This window comes from Penaeus vannamei, chromosome 39 (assembly GCF_042767895.1).
Source record: "Penaeus vannamei isolate JL-2024 chromosome 39, ASM4276789v1, whole genome shotgun sequence".
Classification (NCBI taxonomy): domain Eukaryota; kingdom Metazoa; phylum Arthropoda; class Malacostraca; order Decapoda; family Penaeidae; genus Penaeus; species Penaeus vannamei.
In genome coordinates this window covers 21,655,616-21,676,954 of record NC_091587.1, presented here as the reverse complement: position 1 = coordinate 21,676,954, position 21,339 = coordinate 21,655,616, and the positions used below count along the sequence as shown (strand labels likewise).

At 38.5% G+C, this 21,339-nt stretch overlaps 1 protein-coding gene across 2 annotated transcripts in view; it reads left to right on the top strand.

Moving 5' to 3' along the window:
- Positions 1–21,339, top strand: part of spin (Protein spinster) — a 100,204-nt gene that overhangs the window by 73,463 nt on the left and 5,402 nt on the right. The window contains exons 2-11 of one of the 2 annotated variants that reach the window (XM_070117010.1): positions 8,748–8,944; positions 10,159–10,310; positions 10,574–10,795; positions 11,308–11,439; positions 11,620–11,709; positions 12,539–12,710; positions 13,154–13,252; positions 13,400–13,558; positions 13,692–13,809; positions 16,194–18,537. In XM_070117010.1, the coding sequence (XP_069973111.1) occupies positions 8,748–8,944; positions 10,159–10,310; positions 10,574–10,795; positions 11,308–11,439; positions 11,620–11,709; positions 12,539–12,710; positions 13,154–13,252; positions 13,400–13,558; positions 13,692–13,809; positions 16,194–16,288 (1,436 nt within the window). In that variant the 3' untranslated portion in view covers positions 16,289–18,537. Of the gene's footprint in view, positions 1–8,747; positions 8,945–10,158; positions 10,311–10,573; positions 10,796–11,307; positions 11,440–11,619; positions 11,710–12,538; positions 12,711–13,153; positions 13,253–13,399; positions 13,559–13,691; positions 13,810–16,193; positions 18,538–21,339 lie in introns of those variants that run through there. The other variant, XM_070117009.1, reaches the window with a different exon arrangement.

Genomic DNA, 21,339 nt, shown 5'->3' with positions numbered 1-21,339 from the left:
TGTGTGTGTGTGTGTGTACATGTGTGTGTGTGTGTGTACATGTGTGTCTGTGCATGTGTGTGCACATGTGTGTCTGTGCATGTGTGTGCACATGTGTATCTGTGCATGTGTGTGTACATGGCTGTGTGTCTGTGCATGTGTGTGTGCATGTGTGTCTGTGCATGTGTGTGTACATGTGTGTCTGTGCATGTGTGTGTACATGTGTGTGTGTGTGTGTACATGTGTGTGTGTGTGTGTACATGTGTGTGTGTGTGTGTACATGTGTGTGTGTGTGTGTACATGTGTGTGTGTGTGTGTGTACATGTGTGTGTGTGTGTGTGTACATGTGTGTGTGTGTGTGTGTACATGTGTGTGTGTGTGTGTACATGTGTGTGTGTGTGTGCGTGTAAGTGTGTGTGTGTGTGCGCGTGTGTTTGAAGTTAAATGGTGCGTGTGGACAGACACCTGATGGCAGAGTGCAACGTGGAACTGTATTGGATTTCCATTTTATTTCCCACTTGCTTTTATTCGAGTGTGTATATTTCTACTTATTTTTACTCTATTTTATGCGTATTTCCCGCTTACTTTTATGCTAATTTGTGTGTATTTCCACTTATTTTTACTCTATTTTATGTGTATTTCCCCCTTACTCTTATTACATTTTATGTGCATTCCTTCTTGGTTTTTAATTTGTTTTATGTGTATTTCCACGTTTGTTCTCGATAAATAGACACGCGGGATGAGGTCTACGAAGACAAAGCGTTTTTCAATTACGTTTTTGTCCTTCCTTTTTATCCTTCGTCTCCTTCTTCTCCTACTACTGCTTATTTTTCTTTTTTCTTTTTCGTCTTCTCTTTCTTCTTCGCTGTCTTCCTCGTGTACTTCCACGCCTTCTCCTTTTCCATCTCTCTTCTCTTCTCTTTTCTCTTCTTCCCCTTCCTCCTTTCTTCTTCAATTACATTTTTGTCCTTCCTTTTTATCCTTCGTCTCCTACTACTGCTTATTTTCTTTTTTTCTTTTTCGTTTTCTCTTTCTTCTTCGCTGTCTTCCTCGTGTACTTCGCCGCCTTCTCCTTTTCCTTCTCTCTCTCCTCTCTTTTCTCTTCTTCCCCTTCCTCCTTTCTTCATTTTTCTTCTCTCCTCCTCCTCCTCCTCTTCTCCTTCTCTCTCCCCTGTCTCTCCTTCTCTCTCCCTGTCTCTCCTTCTCTCTCCCTGTCTCTCCTTCTCCTTCCTGTTTCCTCTCTGCTCCCTGTCTCTCCTTCTCTCTCCCTGTCTCTCCTTCCTTCTCTGCTCTCCTTTCTCTCCTGTCTCTCCTTCTCTCTCCCTGTCTCTCTCTTCTCTCTCCCTCGTCTCTCCTTCTCTCCTGTCTCTCTTCTCTCTCCCTCTCTCTCCTCCTCTCTCTCCTTCTCTTTCCTCCTCTCTCTCCTTCTCTTTCCTTCTCTCTCCTCCTCTCTCTCCTTCTCTCTCCCTTTCTCTCTCCCTCTCTCTCCTTCTCTCTCCCTCTCTCTCCCTCTCTCTCCTTCTCTCTCCTTCTCTCTCCTTCTCTCTCCCTCTCTCCCTCTCCCTCTCTCTCCACCAACTGCCGTACCTTGTGACCTAGTAAGCGACCACCACGTGACTTCGATACCTCTTCATTGGGTCCGTTTGGCGACTGAGTTGGCTTGATCTTGTCTTAATTTTTTTTCTTGACTCTCCTCATTACATGTACTGCTTTTATTTTATTTTTTTATTTTATTATTATTATTATTATTTATTTATTTATTTTTTTTTTTTTTTTTTATTATTTTTTTTTTTTTTTGTATTCCTCTCGTCCCTGTTTCTGGTCATCTCACGCTTCCTCCCTTCTCTCTTTATTTTCCATTTTGTCTGTCTATCCATTTGCCTTTCTGTCTATCCGCAACACCCTCCTCCCCCTCCCTCTATTTTTGTCTATCTATCCATTTACCTATCAATCTATATCTATCTGTCCATTTACATATCTGTCTATCTATCCATTTACCCATCTATCCATTTACCCAGCTATCTGTCTATCTATCTATCTGTCTGTAACACCTTCTCCCTCCCTCCCTCCCTCCCTCTCTCGACCCCGGTGTATAGTGACCTCCAGCTGGTAACTTTCACTATCGTCCACTAGGTGGTTCTGCTAAGCGATTCAACCGGGCCAGGCCTCCCCTCTCGTTGCTCCTTCTATGGTGTTGCTCCCTATTCGCGAATGGGCGTGGTTTTTTTGCCATTTTGGTAGGGAAGAATGAGTTTTTTTGTTTGTTCCCGCGTGTTGACATGTTTATGAGCAAGACTTTTTGTTTTGTTTTGTTTTCTATTCTCTATATTTTCTTTCTCTTTCTCTCTTTCTCTCTTTCTCTCTTTCTTTCTCTTTCTCTCTTTCTCTCTTTCTCTCTTTCTCTCTTTCTCTCTTTCTCTCTTTCTCTCTTTCTCTCTCTCTCTCTCTCTCTTCTCTCTCCTCTCTCTCTCTCTCTCTCTCTCTCTCTCTCTCTCTCTCTCTCTCTCTCTCTCTCTCTCTCTCTCTCTCTCTCTCTCTCTCTCTCTCTCTCATCGCGGCCCTGTTTGGTTTCATGTGTAACCCTCTTTACTCAGTTGAAAGTCAATTGCACATTATGTAATAGTGTGAAAAAGTATTTTCTTTATACACCCGCAGATGAATACAGCCGGGTACATAACGACGCATATATTTGAAATTAAGATTTATTGCAAACTTTTGATATTCGCTGTTTTTCTTTCATATATTTTTCTTTCTTGATTTTTTTTTCTTCCTCCTCCTCCTCCTCCTCCTCCTCCTCCTCCTCCTCCTCTTCTTCTTCTTCTTCTTCTTCTTCTTCCTCTTCTTCTTCCTCTTCCTCTTCTTCCTCTTCCTCTTCCTCTTCCTCTTCCTCTTCTTCCTCTTCTTCCTCTTCTTCTTCTTCCACTTCTTCTTCTTCTTCTTCCAAGTGACCCCTGATCGCCAGCACGTAACCTTTGCGTAAAATGAGGGGAATTTTGGCGATCATTTCTCTATGGAAATGCGGTCTGGCGAACCGTGTGATATTCAGACTTTTTTTTTTTTTTCTTCTTCTTTTTTTTTAGCGTATTTCAGTGTTATCCATGGTCACGATAACATATTTTAATCATTTTTATTTTTTACTGTATGTGATTTTTATGGTTATTATAGTTTTTATTAATATTTTATTTATTTTTACTGTATGTTATCATGGTTATAATAGTTTTTTTTTATTGTATTTTATTATCACTTAATAAGAAGACGAGTTTTAAAAGTGTCAAATCACGTGACTCTTATAGAGAAGTCTTAGTAACCGCTTAAATTATTCAACATCGCCGTATCAGTTTCTCTTTCTGCACGGACTCTTTCTGATGATTCGACACCTCGGGCTGGTGCGGGCGTGAGGGCGGGGGTGTCAAGTGACTTCGGCGCCCATTGTGGCATTTCGTGGGCGTTGTCCCGGATTTGGCATTTTTCATTATCTTTGTGTGTGTGAGTGTGAGTGTGAGTGTGTGTGAGCGTAAGCGTGAGCGCGTGTGTCCGTGTCTGTGATTGTGTCTGTGTCTGTGATTGTATCTGTGTCTGTGATTGTGTCTGTGTCTGTGATTATGTCTGTGTCTGTGATTGTATCTGTGTCTGTGATTGTGTCTGTGTCTGTGATTATGTCTGTGTCTGTGTTTGTGTTTATGTTTGTGTGTGCGCGTATGTGTTTGTTTGTTTGTTTGTTTGTGTTTGTATATGTGTATGCGCGTTTTTGATAGAGCGATTGTCTCACTGAAGAGATTGTTATGATCAGCGATGACAAAGGGGAAAGTATGTGGTCGAAAGAGAGAGAGAGAGAGGGGGGGGGGGTTATGATGCTCTTAAGACCGTTATATTTGGTAAACGGTTGATAGATAGGTAGAGCGATAGATATGGAGAGAGAGAGAGAGAGAGAGAGCATAAAAGTAGAAGAAGAGAGCATAAAAGTAGAAGAAGAGAGCATAAAAGTAGAGAGAGAGAGCATAAAAGTAGAGATAGAGAGAGAGACAGCGAGCATAAAAGTAGAGAGACAGCGAGCATAAAAGTAGAGAGACAGCGAGCATAAAAGTAGAGAGACAGCGAGCATAAAAGTAGAGAGACAGCGAGCATAAAAGTAGAGAGAGAGAGAGCATAAAAGTAGAGAGAGAGAGAGCATAAAAGTAGAGAGAGAGAGAGCATAAAAGTAGAGAGAGAGACAGCGAGCATAAAAGTAGAGAGAGAGAGAGCATAAAAGTAGAGAGAGAGAGAGCATAAAAGTAGAGAGAGAGAGAGCATAAAAGTAGAGAGAGAGAGAGAGACAGCGAGCATAAAAGTAGAGAGAGGGAGAGACACAGCGAGCATAAAAGTAGAGAGAGAGACAGCGAGCATAAAAGTAAGAGAGAGACAGCGAGCATAAAAGTAGAGAGAGAGACAGCGAGCATAAAAGTAGAGAGAGAGACAGCGAGCATAAAAGTAGAGAGAGAGAGAGAGAGAGACAGCGAGCATAAAAGTAGAGAGAGAGAGAGACAGCGAGCATAAAAGTAGAGAGAGAGAGAGAGACAGCGAGCATAAAAGTAGAGAGAGGGAGAGACAGCGAGCATAAAAGTAGAGAGAGAGAGAGACAGCGAGCATAGAAGAAGAGAGAGAGAGAGGGAGCGAGCGTAAAAGTAGAGAGAGAGAGAGAGAGAGCGAGCATAAAAGTAGAGAGAGAGAGAGAGAGCGAGCATAAAAGTAGAGAGAGGGAGAGACACAGCGAGCATAAAAGTAGAGAGAGAGAGAGAGAGACAGCGAGCATAAAAGTAGAGAGAGAGAGAGAGACAGCGAGCATAAAAGTAGAGAGAGGGAGAGACAGCGAGCATAAAAGTAGAGAGAGAGAGAGAGAGAGAGAGCGAGCATAAAAGTAAGAGAGAGGGAGAGACAGCGAGCATAAAAGTAGAGAGAGGGAGAGACAGCGAGCATAAAAGTAGAGAGAGGGAGAGACACAGCGAGCATAAAAGTAGAGAGAGAGAGAGAGACAGCGAGCATAAAAGTAGAGAGAGAGAGAGAGACAGCGAGCATAAAAGTAGAGAGAGAGAGAGAGAGAGAGACAGCGAGCATAAAAGAAGAGAGAGAGAGAGAGCGAGCATAAAAGTAGAGAGAGAGAGAGACAGCGAGCATAAAAAGTAGAGAGAGAGAGACAGCGAGCATAAAAAGTAGAGAGAGAGAGAGAGCGAGCATAAAAGTGAGAGAGAGAACTCCACCTCCTTGTAAAGAGAGGCGTCATTTTGAGTATATACGTTCGGCGGTTCCTCGTCGTACTGGAAAGCACACGAAGTTCGTTATCTCGTATCTGATAAGGATAGGATTATGTAAGCCATTTTATATTCTCTTTATCCATCTCTCTCTCTCTCGCTCTCGCTCGCTCGCACACGCATGTGTATGTGCGGCACACGAACACAGATGTGTCGAGAAATATACATATATACATGTATTTCCAAATAAGTGTGCGTGCGTGTGTGTGTGCATTTGCGCGCCTTTGCCCAAATACGGTAAAATTTTATGAGAGGGTAGAGCAAGCCTTGCACAATTGTGAATAACTTCTGACTTAATTTCCAAGGGCTGCTGATAGAATTGCATTCAGGAAGGTCTAGAATATAACAAAGTCAGCATTGCTTGTATTTATATATTATGTAATTATTATTTTTTTTCTATTATACATATACTGTATGGTTACATATGCCTGCAAATACACACATACACACGCGCGCGCGCGCACACACACACACACGCACACGCACACGCACACGCACACACACACACACACACACACACACACACACACACACACACACACACAGTTTACAACACAACCTGTGTGATTGCGTACTTGGCGAATTGATTTTACAACCTCAACGAATTCGACCGCATCGCAGAGCCAAAGTTTTCACAGTAAATGATAAAATGAAAACAATGATCTTATTTTACAATCACTGCCGCCCCAGCCAGCACATTGGCGACTTGAGACAGGAGGGGGGGGGGAAGAGGGGAGAGATGGGGGAGGTGGATAGACGGGGGAAAAGGGGGGAGAGGGAGAGAGATAGGAGGAAAAGGGGAGAGAGGAGAGAAAGAGAGAGACAGGAGGAAAGTCTCGGGGGAGAGGAGAGAGAGACAGAAGGAAAGGGGGGAGAGGAGAGGGAGACTGGAGGAAATGCGATAGAGGAGAGAGAGAGAGGAGGAGGAGGAAAGGGGAGAGAGGAGAGAGAGAGAGAGGAGGAGGAGGAGGAGGAGGAGGAGGAAAGGGGAGAGAGGAGAGAGAGAGAGAGAGAGAGGAGGAGGAGGAAAGGGGAGAGAGGAGAGAGAGGAGGAGGAAAGGGGATAGAGGAGAGAGAGAGAGGGGGGGGGGAGAGGGAGAGGGAGAGGGAGAGGAAAGGCGGAGAAAGGAGAGCGAGTGAGAGGAGGAAGGAAAAGAGAAAGAGAGATGGAGAAGATGAATACAGAGAGAGATAGAGATGAATAGACAGGGGGAGAGGGGGGAGGAGAGAGAGATGGAAAATATAGAAGTGAGAGGGAGAAAGAGACAGAAGAAAGGATAATGAAGATGAGAGAAAGAGTGAAGGAGAGAGGATAGTTAGAGAGGAGATAAAGAAAGAAAGAAGAAAGAGAGGGAGAGAGAAGATAGTCCATCAACACTGTAATGGCATAACAGGAGGCGCGTCGGCCGCACAAGGTCAAGGGGTAAAGACGAGGGCAAGTGGCTTTAAGAAAAAAAGTGTCGAGTTGGAATTCCTGACTGATGTAGGAGGGAGGGGAAGGGAAGGAGAGCATGGTAGGGGTAGGGAGGGGAAGGGAAGGGAAGGAGGGCAGGGTAGCGGTAGGGAGGGGAAGGGAAGGGAAGGGGGGCAGGGTAGCGGTAGGGAGGGGAAGGGAAGAGAAGGAGGGCAGGGTAGCGGTAGGGAGGGGAAGGGAAGGGAAGGAGGGCAGGGTAGCGGTAGGGAGGGGAAGGGAAGGGAAGGAGGGCAGGGTAGCGGTAGGGAGGGGAAGGGAAGGGAAGGAGAGCATGGTAGGGGTAGGGAGGGGAAGGGAAGGGAAGGAGGGCAGGGTAGCGGTAGGGAGGGGAAGGGAAGGGAAGGAGGGCAGGGTAGCGGTAGGGAGGGGGGGGAAGGGAAGGAGGGCAGGGTAGCGGTGGTAATTTTTGCTTCGTAGAATGTATGTGCGTGTTTGTTTGTTTGTATGTGCGCGCATGAGTAGTTGTGTGGTTAGTAAACGTTCGTGTTCGTGCGTGCATGTGTTGGCTGTATGTTAACTGATTGTAGGTCATTATTTTTGTTGTAGTTTGTATTATCATTATTAGATTATTATTATTTTTGTATTATCATTGTTAGATTATTATTTTGTTATATCTTTGGATCTTTAGGAAATGAACGCGCTGAAAGTGTTTTACCCAATTCGTAAATTCTCAAATTTTCTCTTTTTTGTTCTTTTTCCTTTTTCCTTTAGCTTCTTTTCCCCTTCCCATTGTCTCTCTCTCCTTTTATTTGTCTCTTCTCTTTCTTCCTTATCTCTCATTCCTCTCTTCCTCCTCCGTTCTTCCCATCTTCCTTCTCCCCATCTTCCTTCTCCCACATCTTCCTTCTCCCACAATGCTAGCAACAAGACGCTGTGCCGTTGCAGAAGACACAGCTGTGCCCGCTGGAGATTTACTCCTTGCTTTGCCGCCTCGAGTGGTTGTCGTAAAGTGATCACTCCCCCCTCCCCTCCTCCTCCCTCTCTCTCTCTTCCCTCTTGGCTTAGCGTGTAAAATAATGCTTGTTAGCTGTGCGGTCATGCAGACATGCGATGCATTATGACAGATGGCTTGTAACGTCGGCATCTTGTGTGTGCGTGTGTCAGTTTGTAGGAAAATGTTTTTTTTTTTTTTTTTTCGTATTCTTTGGATGGGGAGTGGGTGATATTTTGTATCGTTGCGTCTATATATCGATATGCACATATATATCGTTTTTTTTCCGGTCCTCAAAATCATTCATTTTCCCACTATTATTTACACTTTACTTTTAAAAGCCTTAATTTCAAGATTTTTGTTATACATCCCCCGTCCTACAGCAGATATTACGCATCTTTCGAGAATCATTCATTAAGTGAAGGCACGTAAAGATAAGCAAAATGCTACTGCTATTGTTTTATAGAAAAAAATTGAAGAAAAATAATGAATTAGAGGTAGCATTGTTTCTCAAGATAGGATGGAAGTGATATAATAATGATGTATAATTTTAGAATGATAATGATCGTAATAGCAATAATCGGGGCAAATTCTGCTTGTCCCAGGAAGAAATTCGTAGCAAGATAGGCCATTAGATTTCAGGATTTTTCTTTCTTCTTCTTCTTCTTTATTATAATCCCTATAATTTCAATGGTCAGATGGGAATCAGTGGCCCTCAAATGTAGCTGCTGTCAAAGTGATATCAGATTCTCAATGGCCATGAAATATATGTACCAGTTTTTATTTTTTTATTTTTTTATCCAGAATATCATGTCTACAATCAGAATCATCATAAAAAATCCAAAGTTTCACTTTGCAATAACAATTGCCTCCATTATAAGAACTTAATTGTGAACCTCTATAATCACGTAACCACAAAACACTGTAACAATAAAGATCCAAAATCCTCTCCATCTGCAATCACAATCATCACCTTAAACTCCCAAAATTCCCATTATTCAGTTACCATTACCACCATAAATTCCCAAAATTCACCATCGCCACCATAAATAATAACTCTTATTTCCTCCCTTGACAGGCATCTTGACCGACATCACGAACACCTTCCACATGACCGAGTCGCAGTCGGGGCTACTGCAAACGGCGTTCGTGCTCGTGTATATGATCATGGCTCCTGTCTTCGGCTACCTGGGCGACCGGTTCTCCAGGAAGTACCTCATGGCCGTCGGTATCTTCTTCTGGTGCCTGGCGACGCTGGTGGGGTCGTTCATGCCGGTAAGTGCCAATTTCGATGGTTTTTTTTGTGTGTTTTATTTTTTTATTTTTTATTTATTTTTATATTTTGTTTTTTTATGAGTAGTTTTTTTTTTCACTTGTTGGATTTTTATACTTATTCAACTGGCTGTTATTTGTTTACTAAATATTTTGTTTACCTGCTTTACTTGTCTACCTTTTGTCTACTTGCTGTACATGTCTCCTACCTTTAATCTTCCTTGATTTATCTATGGTTTCTAGCCCATCTGCTATCTACCATTTTTAGTCCACTTCCTGTCCTGTACTTGTCTACTTTTCACTCCATCTACTGTTTTTAGCTACATTTTAGTCCTCCTAATGTACCTGTCTACTTTCGATCCACCTGTTCCTACTGTATTTATCTACTGTTTCCAGTCCATCTTCTATACTTACCTACCATTTTAATTCTACCTGCTGCACTTGGCTACTGTGCTGAGACCAGGTCACTACAACTCAATTGAGAAACCATAGGCCAGAAATTAATTATTTTTATGAAAGGCCTGAGTCCAGTTTCACATAGATGGAAGGAATTAGGCCTGTAATTACCCAGGAAGAGCCACTTGTTGCCCATGTGGTTGTTTGGTGCAGCATATGCATTGTAGGACCACTTGAAGCCTGTTAAGCCACTCACTGCCCCAAATTGATTGTTATCACCGAGCCAGCTGTGGTGTCGATACAGCCTATGTTCTTTGGGTTAAGCCATGACCACATAGGCTTTATGGGTGGCAGGCGATGGAGGAGAGTTGGGTTCTGGAGGCTCACGTGGTCAATAATGTTTTTCTTCCTTGTCTTAGTTGTCTTCATTGTAATTGTCTTCTGTTTTATGTTCTTTATTTTTTTCCTTTTTCTTTTTTCTATTCTACTTTTTCTTTTGCTCTTTTTCCTCTCCCTTTTTCTTCCAGTTTTTCCTCATCCTCCTTTCCATTTCTGTTATTAACACACATTTATAGGACTTCTGATGTCAATGTAACTTTTTTCTTTTCATCCTGTACAATTGTGTTCATATTTTATAAGTATAGAATGTGCAAACTTGTCAAAAATGAGAGAATTAAAGAGTCATTTAGGTTACGTTTTTATATTGGACAAGCAAGCATCTTTCAGTCCTTGGAAGTGTGTTTTTGTGGTAGAGTAAATAAAAAATAAAAGATTACTTTTGGATATAACTATTCACTTATTCCATCTTTCTCCCTTGACAGAACTACCTGCTGTTCCTCCTGTTCCGTTGTTTTGTGGGTGTGGGGGAGGCAAGCTACTCAACCATAGCACCAACAATCATCTCCGATCTCTTTGTGAAGGACTTGAGATCGAAGATGTTGGCAGTTTTCTACTTCGCTATCCCTGTTGGAAGGTGAGGAGGAGGACAAGGAGAGGAGGGGTGTTGAGCAGGTGTATCAAAGGGGGTTAAAAAAGTATTGGGTGTTACTGCATACACTTCTTTCTCTTTCTGTCAGCAAAGTTCTTCCCATATTTGTCAAATATAGGAAGAAATATGCTGACTTTAGCAAATTTGAAAATCAAACAGTCCCACATGGTACTTAATTGCCATTTGATGTGGTAATCATTAATTGATTTCTTAAACCTGATAACTAAAACCTCTATTTTTCTTTACAGTGGTTTGGGCTACATCATTGGTGCTGAAGTGACCAACCTCCTGTTAGACAGCCACGGGTCGGAAGCGTGGCGTTGGGGTCTAAGGGTGACTCCAGTCATGGGCTTCCTGGCCCTGTTCCTGATCTTGTGTTGCCTGGAGGAGCCCCCTCGAGGAGAGAGCGAAGGAGGCCAGCACCTCCAGTCCACCTCCTTCCTAGAGGATCTCGGATATCTCTTCACCAAGTGGGTTTCCCTGGGATTTTTTGTGTTTTTTTGAGGGGAAGGATTAATGGGGATTAGGTCATTGGGAGGTGGAAAGATGGACTGGGAACTGGATGGTGTTGAATGGCTAAGAGATTGAGTGCATGGTTTATAACAGCAGATAAAGTGGTTGTATTATAATGCTGAATACTGACATGTTCAGAATATCTCCCAGGAAGTATTGGTGATTTTAGTGTGATGAATTGCTAATTTGGATAATTAGTAGCTAATTGAAATTTAAATGAAATAGATATATTGGATGTAGAATTCATGACAAACTAGTTGAAATATCAGAAATGAGAAGAAGCAGATTAGTAATATTGTGCATAGAAAAGAAAAAAATGTACATTAGTCTAGGATGTGGAGACTGATTAAGACAACTTTTGGTCATCCAATTACCTTCAGTAGTTCTGAATATAAGTATTCAGGAACAAAAAAAATCATGCATCTGTAAAAGAATAAAAGACATAGTCCTTCTTTTTCTTATCTCGCAGCAAGAGCTTTATCCTGTCAACCCTGGCCTTCACCTGTGTGACGTTTGTTGCTGGGGCCTTAGCGTGGTGGGGTCCATTCTTCACTGAGCTCGGGGTCAGAATCCAAGATCATCCCAATGCCAAGGAGAATGAGTGAGTTTTCTTCTGTCATTTGCTTTTTGTTGTTTTTGTGTTTCTCCGTTAGATTACTATCAAATTGCTTTGATAAAACAGTAATGAGAAGCGTTTTAACTTCTATTTTAGGAATTAGGAATTGACTCTCATAGTCCATGGTGTTTGAATTCAGATTTGTAACCAGTCTCTTCTTTCCAGTGTTGCCTTTGTATTTGGAGCCATTGCCATGACTGCTGGTTTGATTGGTGTCCCGCTCGGATCCTTCACTGGCCAGAAACTCCGAATCAAGTAAAGATACCTTCCTCTTCTTTTTGGATTTTGTGCATTTATATATATATATATATATATATATATATATATAATATATATATATATATATATATATATATATATATATATATATATATATATATATATATATATATATATATATATATATATATATATATATATATATATATATATATATATATATATATATATATATATATATATATATATATATATATATATACATACATACATACATACATACATACATACATGCATGCATACATACATACATATGTATGCATACATACATACATATGTATGCATACATACATACATATGTATGCATACATACATACATATGTATGCATACATACATACATATGTATGCATACATACATACATATGTATGCATACATACATACATACATACATATACTGAAGCATGGGTTCATATCGGCAAACATGCACATGCGTATGCTTGAATGCATATTGGTGTGTGTGTATATATACACAAATACTATATTCATGTATTTATATGTATATATATATATTGTACTCATGTCTACATGAATGTACTCGAATACTAGCGCAGGGCAGGAAACAAAATACACAAAAGATTTTGATATTAAATTTATTTTATTTATTTATTTATTTATTATTTTTTTTCCCCCCCTGACATTCTTCTCATACTTCCACAATAAAGTGAATACTCACATACATAGCCCTTTGAATGACAAGATGTATGTCAGTAGCATAATACATCTCAGTTTACTTTCTATCTGTTTGCTTCCAAGGGGCAGAACTTAAGCATTTATAATTAGTGCTTTTCAACTTTTCCATTTAGATTCCCATTCGCTGACCCATTGGTGTGTGGCGTGGGGCTCCTCATCTCAGTCCCGCTCATCATTGGCGCGATGGTCTTGGCTGAATTCAACACAGTTGTCTCCTATGTTGTGGTGTTCTTCGGACAAGTCTTCCTCAACCTCAACTGGGCCGTTGTATCAGACATTGTCCTGGTTAGTATCGTTTGTTTACTAGTTGTAAGATAAAGTATGACTATTATAGCCCAAGATTTAGTGTGAACATTGCTGATGATTCTGATAATTTTCAATATTGTCCTTTTTTCTTTGAATCCTATTATAAAGAATTTGTGCCAGTATTGATATTATGAGTACTGATGGATGGGTTATGTATACTCCACTCACTGTGTAATAGTTTTATTGCTGACTGTCTATAGTAATAAATTACCAAATAGCTTTGAAGACCAGAAGTACATCAAGTAAATTTTGATGTTAAGGCAATGAAAAAGGAGAGGAATGTTTATGAACATATTACTGTAGATCTTGGTTTTGTAATTTGAATTCAGAACAAGACTTTATATCATGTAAGCATGTGAGTAAATTGGTAGAACTTGTCAGCCATGTATAATTTGGTTAGCTATTTGTTTTTACTTTTTCAGTATATTGTGATTCCCACAAGGAGATCCTCGGCAGAAGCATTCCAGATTTTGTTCTCGCATGCGTTAGGAGATGCTGGCAGTCCATATCTCATAGGTGTTGTGAGTATCAGAATATTTCTATGTAGAAGATACTGATGATGAAAAAAAGGGAAAAGAGCAAAAAGTGTAATGGAGCAAAAGAATGGTTTTCAGTAGTAGTAGTAGTAGTATATATATATAATATGGTTTCTTCCCACCTCTTTCTAGGTTGCAGAATCATTGCAGCCATATATTACCCCTCGCAACACTACCACAAATACCACTATGGAGCCTCCATCCACCACAACACTAGATTATTTCAACTCTACAGAGGCCACCATCACCACTACTGCAGCGCCTGAAGTTGATGACTATGTGAAGTTCAAGGTATTTAATGAGAAATTTGTTTAGAATTTGTACATTTGCTTGTCACAATATAATACTTTGTTTATGCTTTGAAGGGAAATTGTACATTAAAATGGTTTTATTAATTGCTTTGGTCTTTTTTTGTTTATTACAGGCACTGCAGTACTCTATGTTCCTGTGCGCTGTCATCAACATACTTGGTGCTATCTTCTTCTTCTTGAACTCTTGCTTCATTCGGAAAGATAAGGAGAAGTGTGACCAGATCATTGCAGGTAAGAAAAAATTTGCCCATTTTTCTGCTCTCTCCTCTCTTCCCTTCTTTTTTTGCTGTTGCAATGGATTGTAAGAACGGGATTTCTTTTAGTGTTACTGATGCATGATTAGATTCTTTTCCTGAATGCTTTTAGATATCATGATTCCTGCTGACACAGGTAGATTTTGATTCCTGCTGATGTAGAATTTATACAGCATCTGCATGATAAGTTACCAATCAAGGTGATGGTGCTAAACTTCTTCATTTATGAACCTAATTATTATTTGTCTTTAAGTTTGACATGATGCATGTTCTAGATGTTTCTATATATATTTTATATATAGCGAATATAAAATAAAGTCTGTGTATGTATGTGTATGAAATGCATGAGATGATCTGAAGAGTGATTTCAGGAATATCTGTAATTGTATTTTTGGTGTATTGAAGGCATGAAATGTGGTTAAGTGTGTGGATATAATTTTTTAATGATCTTAGATCCTTATATGAGAGCTCCGATGAAAGTTTAGAAATACAGGAAACTTGTACATTATGTATACACTTCTAGTTTTCTACCAGGGACCAGGATGAATTCAGATATTTTGAAGAACCAGGATTACAAAGTATGATTTGTGTTCTTGGATGGAAAATCAGTTTTTCTAGGCACATTGGAAAAAAAGTAATAATCTCTTTAAGTCATTCTGGTATAAAACGTTTGACACTGTTTTTTTTCCTTATTCTTGTTATTTTCTTTCGTACATTCAGGGCGTAGATGAAGATTCTTTATCTCAGACTGATCCTGTTTTTTTCTCTCTGTATTGGCAGAGTTTAAGTATTATCCCAACTGCCAGGAATTTATTCCTTTACATGGAGGTTGGTTCGGGGTGAATTTCATTGTCTGCCCAATTTTGGTTTGGCCCCTACTAATTTTTGTCATCATTTGTTTCTTGAATGTTCATGGTTTTTCCCTTCTCTCTTGCCTGGTCTTCCATCCCTGATCTAATTCTGTTGCATCTGGTGTTAGTTTAAGTGGACAGAATGCATTGTAAAAGTACAGAAAAAAGTATACATCAGGATTAATAAGTACATAACACGAAACATGTAATTGATACATATCACATATGTCAGAATCAAAAAATGTGATTCTGATGATGATTTATCTGACATGCATCAATCACATTTCTTGCTTTGTGGTGTTATTGATTCTCGTTTGTTGAATGCTTTTTTTAATGAGGGAGGGGGGCAGTTACTGTTTTTTTGTAAACCACTGTATATCTTTTATATGTGAAGTTTAAATACTATGTTCTATCCTCTGCATTTTTGGAGGAGTGATAGAAGGGAAAAAGAAAGTTTATACTTTATTATGCAAAAGATTGTGCAAAATGGCAAAAGTGTTAGAAATGGAAGTGTGGTGTGTGCGTGTGTGTGTGTGCGTGTGTGTGTGTGCGTGTGTGTGTGTGTGTGCGTGTGTGTGTGTGCGTGTGTGTGTGTGTGCGTGTGTGTGTGTGTGTGTGTGCGTGTGTGTGTGTGCGTGTGTGTGTGTGCGTGTGTGTGTGTGCGTGCGTGTGTGCGTGTGTGCGTGCGTGTGTGCGTGCGTGCGTGTGTGCGTGTGTGTGTGTGTGTGTGTGTGTGTGTGTGTGTGTGTGTGTGTGTTTTTTTACATCTGTATGTGATGTATCAGATTTTTAATGATTGTACAAGATGAAGAAAAGTGCAATCAGATTGAAAGACAAAGTGGTATAATTATCTGCATGGTTTTGGGTTTCTTGTATATATAACACATCAATGATCTTACTTTAACATCCATCTGAGTTTTTCTACTAATGCTTGTAGCCTACTACAATTTGGTGAAAGTGTCTATATGCTGTCTCTGATTTTTTTATACCTGCCCTACATCTGCTTGTGTATATATATATTAATGCATGTCCAACACTATTGCAAACTACAGGAATTTAACACAAAGGACTTTTACACCCTGCTGTTTTGTGAAGAATCCTTGACCGTGTTTGGTGATTATAAACCTCTTCTGCAAAACTAGTAACACTAACTTCTGCTTTGCTAAAAATGCAACCCTTTAGTTTAGTATTTACCTTAAAACATGTTTTATTTATATACATGTATATACATGTAATTGTTTGTATATATTTATAGATCACTACAATGAAAGAGAGATAATTAGTTATTGGAATAATGCTAATAACAATAACTTTGCATACATGTGTTTCATATATGTATCTTATATTGCTTGGCTCTACATAAAAAATTATTCTTGTACATAATTGTAATAGAATTTTCATTGCTATATATGTATTATCTGAATTATTAGTTAGCGAGAGGAATGTTCCAGTTCTATTAGTATGTAGAGAGAGTTTAAGGTAGGGGAGTTAACAGAGGTCTGGTCTACAGGAGCAGTGGAGGACCGAGAAAGTACAAGTAGTAACCGCAGCCTCTCGACGCCAGAAGACCCAGAGGCTGAACAGACCCAGAATCTCATCACTTGAAGACAATGATTGAATAGCATATAAGAAATTACTGCATCCAGAGGGACCAAAGGCTGCCAGTGTTGGTTGCATGTGCCACCATCTGGATGTCTAGTGTATATCTAAAACCAAGCGACAAGAGCAAAATGACATTTTGACAAAGGGTTCATAAGTGGGAGAAAACCGTTGAGTGGGCACACAAGACTTTGGAAATGCATCATGTGAAAGACACTGAACAGTCTTGTCATAATGGTATTCTCACATTGTGAAAGTCTTGATTGACTAGTGCCTATTCATGATATACTTCTTTTTTTATAATTATATAAAGAAATCATTAGCAGAACATTGCATAATTTAGAAATATGATGCTGTGGAAGTTCTTTAAATTTTTATTTTAATAGTGCAATAAAAGATAAAATATATATACAGAAAAGACACTCGGAGCCCATAGAAGTGGCCATGACTGTAGATGCATCATTCAGATCCCACAGATCCTCCAGAACCTACAGTTTTTGAGTGTCTTGAACCAGACAGACTTGTGGCTGTGACATTTTCCTGCTTAGTACTGTTCTCCAGTGTACAACAGTAATGATGAATTTCTTCCATTGAACTGAATTAGCCATGCCTAAGTTTCAGGAGATTAGACTATGAAGTGAGATCCTTGACTTTAAGCAAGGAGAGTATGGAATGGGAAGATGAACGTAAAGTTAGTTGTAGTTAAATTGCTTCCACTGTAGGAAGGGCACTTGAGGTTCTATAGTTGATGTATGTACTCCAATACCATCCTTGGTGTACAGAAGCATCCTCGATTCTTAGGCATCTTTTCTTTTCTTTTTTTTCTCAGCTTTCTCTAATAATGAGAAATATCAATATCAGATCTTATCACTGAAAACAGTGTTTAATCTCAGTGGATGCAGTGTTGAATAGAGTTTTGATTGAATAAAGAGGTCGTAATGAGATCTGTGGTAATGGGAATTACGGAAAGGTATACCAAAATGGAATGTCATGATTACCAATCAAATTTTAAGCCACTTATAATTAAAAAGGTGAAAATGACATAAAAATGGTTGAATTTTGTAGTCAGTGTTGTGTGTGTAAATATATAAAGTAACTGTTTGTGCACGTTTTTTTCATGTATTACGAGTGTACTGGAGTGTGTAAATGTGTGCATGCAAGTGTATGTGCATACATGAATTATGCATTAATATACAAAAGCTCTAAATTTACATGTAAAAAAAACTGTTAACAACTTTTCTGTATTGACATTGGAATTATGTATGAGATTATATGAGTTTAAATAAGATTACTGTGGGGAAAAAATCAGTCAAAATGCAGATTTAATGTAAAGTAATTTAATTTTTAGGGAAAGAAACTAAATAGTTTATTCTACATATGTAGATTATGCTCTTTCTTCAATTGTTCCTAATTATGTCTTAACCATCTCAAGAGTGAAGTTATAAACAATTTACTTTTATTAGGTAATTGAATATGTACAAAATAAATTCTTTTTTTCAAAAAAGAAAAAAAATATATTAGAATTTGAAAATAATTTGTACAAGTCCTTCAAATAATGATGCATAAATATTAATTTGAATTATAGGTTTGCCAACAGTGAGTGAGTAATATTTATTTTTGCATCAGACCTAAGTTAGAAGGAGTAAACAACCACTAAATTTTGCATTTCTGTGTACTTGAAGTGATGCATATTTTCAGTTTAATTATCCTGCATAGAATGTAATTATTGTAAAGGTAGTATTCAGATCAGCAGAAACAGAAATTATTTTTCTATCTCTGTGCTGTGATATAGAGCAGTTGTCGCTATGCAGGCTATAGTTTGTTGCAGTTTATCGTATTGTTAAGTAGGATTTTTTGCTAAGTATGTGCTATATGTCGATTTTATGGGAGTGGTTTTGTAGAGGGGAAAAGTGCCGGTATTTAATGAAATTCTACAGCCCCATTACTTCTCCTGATATACGGGTTTATAAGTCCGTCAGCTTTTTTGTACCATATACAGTGTAATTTTCCACAAATGTATAAATAAAAGCTAGTATAATTCCCCCTGTTGTAGTCTTTACATAGTTCATGATGTGTAATTTCATGACAAGGACTACACATACACAAACTGCCCAAGAACTTTTGTACATAAGTCCCATTTCCCATTTTTGTAATTGCATCATATTCATACTTTACCATCCATTAGTAGTGTCAGGTATGATCTGTATATATCTAGTGTTGTAATAAGTCTTAATAAATTAATTTATGTTGATAAATCAGTTTTTTATTACCTTTCAAAGTTTTTTGTATACAATATAATAGGTGTGTAGATATCTTGGTTTGTATAATAGTCTTGGGGTGAGGCAGGAAAGTACAAAAAAAGTAAACAGACTGTAAAGAGTGTATAAAATTTGTTGCTTGAGAAACTTTATCAGTTATTGGCTGTTAAAAAAGTATATATGTATATATATAAGTAAAATATCACAATATTATTAAGTCAAGTCTTGCAATAAAAATAGCAATCATCCTTATAAACCCCATCCTGTTGACAGGGATACAAATTAAATTAAGATGATTGAGAAAAAATAAACATTAAATTAGGAGTCGTTTCTTTTTGAGGAAAATGATACTCAAATATAACTTTCCCAGGCACAGATAGGGCAAAGCAAAGAAGAGGGTAAACACATGGGAAGACTTGTAGCAATAGCAGCAATGGAAGCTAATAAGTAGTCTTTGAAAGATAAACTACATATCTTTCCAGTCCTTTGTTATTTACGTTATTTACACGTCATAAATCAATAATTGACAAAGTAATAATTATATGTGCTGGTGATATTACAGGTATGACATTATTTTCGATGAATAATAATCTTGGTTATGATGAAGTAGTTTTAAAATTCAATCTTTTTTTTTTTTAAGTTATCGTTACTCAGTAGTTTCAGTGTTAGAAAATTGTAGATCCGCAGGGTAAACTATTGCAAACTAAATCTTTTGCTCTGTGCAATATAGTTTCGTTTAGGTATTAGATACTGCCTTGTATATTATTAGCATAGGCAGAAAGACTGTTTGATTATTACCAAAAGTATGTGTATGCTTCTCTTCAGTTATCTGCACTCGGTGAACTCGCGTGCAGTGCGTTGGGAATGCTTATTACAAAGATAATGCTAAGCGTATGGTAGTATACGGATATGCCTGTGCTAAAGTAGTAAAGGGTGAATTTGGTTTCTCTGGTTTAAGAAAATCAATTTACAGCGGTAACAATTTGCAAATAAAGTTATAAGAGTCAACGCTGTCAACCTGAACCGACGGAATCATAAAAAATGCATTTTAGGATATACTTGTACAGATCGAGTTACTTTTTTTTTTCTTTTTTATCCGACCAAAGACATAGATAAAGCATAATGTTTCACTGAAAATTTTGTGCCAAAATAACAAAGAAATTTCTGTGTGGGTGTAACTTGGACGTAACTTGCGAAGGAGTGAATTCTTTAAGCCCCCCCCCTCCCCGGGAAGAAATGGGGATCCACTTACCCTTACAGTGAGGTTCGGTAGTCGGTCTATTATTTATTTACTTATATATATATATATATATATATATATATATATATATATATATATATATACACACACACACATTTTGATATATATCGTTAGAAACTAATGACAAATAATGGTCGACAGAAATATTTCGCTCCGAATAATACAAGGTTTAGAATTAATGGTAATTTATTTCATCTTGGTTGGTGTTGAATAAAAGTTCGAGGGAAAGGTATAAGAAGCTTGATACCATCTCCAAAATCCTAAAACAAGCTAAGCATGAGTTCATGAGTTCTCCCCCCCCCCCCTCCTTTTTTTTCTTGTTTTTCGAAAGCGATTTATACACTCATAAATATGCATGTACGCACGTTTGTATTTGTTGCTTGCCTTGCTTGTTCAGTGTATGAAAATAGTTGTTCTTGTTTGCATTGGTGTTACTCATATGTTTTAGTCATTTATCATTTGCCTTTTTTATTTATGTACTTATACGTTATTTCGGCTTGCATCAAAAGCTAACATAGGTCAGCCTTTGATAACCGTTTTATTTTATTTTCTTTGTTTTTGCAAAAGTGGCGACATTATGCCAATTCCACCGTGAGAAGGCATCCATACAAAGTATATTTGGAAGCCTGTTTTATCTCCGCTTAATACGTTACTTCAACTTCACTAATGTTTCCGTCAACCAGGGTTTGCTCGCGGGGTCGATGGTCGCTCGAGTCCCTAGCGTTCGAATCTTCTTGGTGCAGCGAGTGATTATTAGCCCAACTATTCTTAGCACGTAGGAACCTGTAAGTCGAGGCTACGCTTCATTTTAACGTCTGCCTTCCTTGTATTTGCGTTTCAAGATATACGTAGAACAGAATATCAACAGTCACACCACTTCCAATATATTTATTTGTTATTAGTAGCATGACCGATAGCATGGAGGTTTGTGGCAGCGTCTAGTTCGTCTTTTGGCTGCTGAACACATACACGTGCTTCTAAAAAAAATGAAAAAAAAAAATGAATTGAGACAACTCGTTTGCTAACACAATCTATGGATTTACAGATCCCCCATACTTTTCAAGATCCCCACGTGAAACATCAATTTTCAGTTTTATCCAGCACTTTATAGAACATTACAACGAAATGATATCCGTTTATACCATATCATATAGCCTTGCATGTTTTAATTTGCTTTATGGGTATACCAGCCTTCCCAGTGCTTGGGCTGCCAAGACCTCAAAATATCAGACGTGGTCAATTCTGAATTTTGGGATGTTTTCAGCACATACTTATTTACATACTGATCGAGAGCTAATGGCTAAATTTTGCTTGATTATTACACAATAATTTAAAGTGCAGTCGAAAGAAATATCCCCTGAATTCTGATGGAACGAACTAAAGAAAACATAATGGTAATTGTGGATTTTTGTTTATCGAAATATTTGTTTATTGAATAATATATATAAAAAAACATAATATAATATAAGCCCATGCATTGTAGAACAGACGTCGCGGTCATGTCTGGAGGTGCATGATTGGGGTCGCTAAAAAAAAAA